General features: G+C 27.9%; 2 protein-coding genes across 2 annotated transcripts; one reads left to right on the top strand and one right to left on the bottom strand.

The window, feature by feature from the left end:
• Positions 1 to 284: 284 nt before the first annotated feature.
• ENU1_079310 (Ras guanine nucleotide exchange factor, putative) lies at positions 285 to 2,576 on the top strand (the record flags this gene model as incomplete). The annotated part of the gene is made up of 1 exon (XM_008858657.1): positions 285 to 2,576. One exon carries the CDS (start codon positions 285 to 287, stop codon positions 2,574 to 2,576), a length of 2,292 nt encoding a protein of 763 aa, XP_008856879.1.
• A 56-nt stretch (positions 2,577 to 2,632) lies between these two features.
• ENU1_079300 (hypothetical protein) lies at positions 2,633 to 2,962 on the bottom strand (the record flags this gene model as incomplete). Its single annotated transcript, XM_008858656.1, has 1 exon — positions 2,633 to 2,962. One exon carries the CDS (start codon positions 2,960 to 2,962, stop codon positions 2,633 to 2,635), a length of 330 nt encoding a protein of 109 aa, XP_008856878.1.
• Between the last annotated feature and the right edge of the window lie 66 nt (positions 2,963 to 3,028).

The following is a 3,028-nucleotide window of genomic DNA, read 5'->3' as shown; positions in this document are numbered from 1 at the left end:
TACAATAAATAGTTTGTGTTTCTTCAATTTTAATTGTATTAACGAGTTTTTATGACTTAATTTAAACCTTTTCAATTTATATATACAAAATGAATAAAAATATTTGGATATGAGTTATTTTTATTTATTCTCTATTATAGGAGAATAGAAATATTAGTATTTGACAAAGAGTATCTATGATAAGTTAGATTCAAAGTATTTTTAAAATAATAATACTGAAAATAGATTTTTTGTTTTTTTTGGAAATAAGATTTTAAGTTCAAGTAATATTCAGATCAATAATAATGAGTCAACCATCTATGCCAAATTCTTTACCAAATGGATTGTCTGAAGGTGTTAGAATTGGAAGAAGATCATTTAAAAATCAAAATGTCTTTGGTTCTAATACAGCAGCACAACCCCCATTGAAACCATCAGGACTTATGCAATCCACAGAAGTTCCTCCTTTAACTGGACCTCTTTCTAAAACACCAAGTATTGAAGTTCCATTATCACCAACTGTTAGTCCAGCAGTTAAAATGGGGTCAGCTTCTTATAATGCATCTTATAAGAAATCAATTCCACATCTAACACAAGCATCATTTGGAAGTAACGCATCGAGTGAACGAATTACAACACCAGAAGGAAGTTATAATGGATCACATGATGGGTCATCACATTATTCAAGTCATACAAAAACACCAGGAATTTATCCAACTATTGAAATGAAAAAAGTTGAAGAAATATTAGGTAATTTGCAAAGTGATAAATTTTATGTTGATCCATCAGAAGATACAAATATTAAAAGCATTAAATATCCTGATCAATATCTCGATGGACAACATGCAGATTGGAAAGAAAAAATTTATCAAGACGTTCCAGTACTTCAAAAGGTTAGAGAAATTGTTTATCCTCTTCAACGTACAACAGCATTGGTTAAAGAATTAAATCCAGGAGTTCAAAAAGTAAAAGATAAAATAAATAAAGAACAAATGATTCGACTTATTTTACAACATTTACATGTAAAAGGATATAATGAAAGTAGAAAAATACTTGAAATAGAAAGTGGTATAAAAACACCTAAACATAATTTAAATAAAAGTGTATTATTATATTCACTTTATAATTCAATTCATAATAGTGATATGGTATATGATTATATTGTTGAAGATAAACACACTTCTACAGAATCTGCTAATGAACATTTTAAATCTATTGGATTAAATTCATTAGTTCAAGAATCAGATGATTCTATGAAGTTATATGAAGATCCTGAAGTATTACGTCTTAAAGGAACAGAATTTCCTGATGTTACTCTTGAAGATGCATCAGAAAAGAATATGAATTTAAATACTATTGTCTTTAAATTAACTGCTTTTGGTTCTCGTGCAGGTATTTTTGTTAAAGCTATTTGTATGTTTTTAACTACTATTACTACACCAGATAAATTCTTCCTTAAATTAATGGAACGATTAGATGTTCCTGAAGATTTTGAACCTGAAAATAAAGCACCAAAAGATCAATATAAAGCTGCTATTAGTTCTAAAGTTGCTGGTGTTATTAAAACATGGATTGATTCATTTGCTGTTAGTTATGATGTTACTGTAAAGAAAGGATTAATTCGATTGATGGAAGAACATCTTAAAGTAGTTGAAGGAGCTGTTGCAGCTGTGATAAAAGGTAAAATTGGAACATTGAAAAATTCAATTGAAATGGATCATAAGACAAAAGGATTTAATCCATTAATTAAACAAAGTTGTATAATTTCACCATTAAGATTAGATGAAAGTACTGATACAAAAGAACAATTACCACAACCAGACAAAATGAAGAATTTATTTGATAAATTAATTCCAAAAGTTAAATTTATTGATATAGATGATGATGTAATTGTATCACAATTTACATATATGGAAGCATCAATCTTTTATAAATTAGAACCAAGTGAATTCTTTGGACAGGCATGGGCTAAAGCTAAATTAAGACATAAAGCACCAAATATTATAGCATCAACACAAATGTTCAATTTCATTTCTAGTTTCTTTGTTAATATGATATTAAATACAGAAAGTCTTGAAGAAAGAATTACATTAGTAAAAAAGATTCTATCATTAGGTATTAAAGCACATGCAATTAAAAATTATGATTTATTATATTCATTAACAGGATCATTAGGAGATGCTGCTATTTTCAGAATGAAAAGAACATGGGAAGTTGTGAATCAAGACCCAAATAAAGCAGAGTTTGATCGATTAAGTGGGTTATTCCAAAGAAACTTTGGAGGATTTAGAAATGAAGTTAAAGACATTTTTACAACACCATGTCTTCCATTTATTGGAACATACCTTACAGATTATACTTTTTTGGATGATGGAAATCCTGATATGGCTGGTGATAAAATTAATGTGGATAAAAAATTAAGATTATTTGAGTGTATTAATAATGTAATACGTTTTAAAGATACAAAATATGATATTGTTGCTATTCCACAAATTATTTGTTTCATTAAAAATTATTATTTTGATGATGGAATTCTCACAGATGAGAAATTGAAATATGAGAAATCTTTAAAGACAGAACCAAGAGTAAAGAATTAATTTTAATTCACTGCTTTTTATTCTTTTCACTACTTTATTTCATTTGAAATTATTCTTTATTTTAAAATAATTGATTTTGCTAATGAAATAATTTGTGCTTTTATTTCTTCAGGAAGTGGCAATTTCGTTTCTAACCATTTCTCCGCTTTCTTCACAAGTAATTTCCATTCAATTTTATTTTCTATAAATTTCTCGTGCAGTAATTGAACTACAAAGAATGTTTGAACAATGGCTTGGTCAAATTGAATGTTTTTAAATTTATCTATTTCTTTAATGAATGTGTCAACTCCTACAAATTCTCCTGTTGCTTTTTGACATTTGACAATCTTTTCAAATAATGATTCCTTTGCACTTTCTTGTTGTTGTAAAATTTCCTCTTGACCCATAACTATTGAAGAATTACCAGGAGGAGGTGGTGGTGGACATGCACAACCAGCAATACCAGGAGGAGG

This window comes from Entamoeba nuttalli (assembly GCF_000257125.1).
Source record: "Entamoeba nuttalli P19 unplaced genomic scaffold asmbl_3741, whole genome shotgun sequence".
Taxonomy (NCBI): Eukaryota; Evosea; order Mastigamoebida; family Endamoebidae; genus Entamoeba; species Entamoeba nuttalli.
The sequence above is the reverse complement of the archived record's forward strand: the minus strand, read 5'-3'. Positions and strand labels throughout refer to the sequence as shown.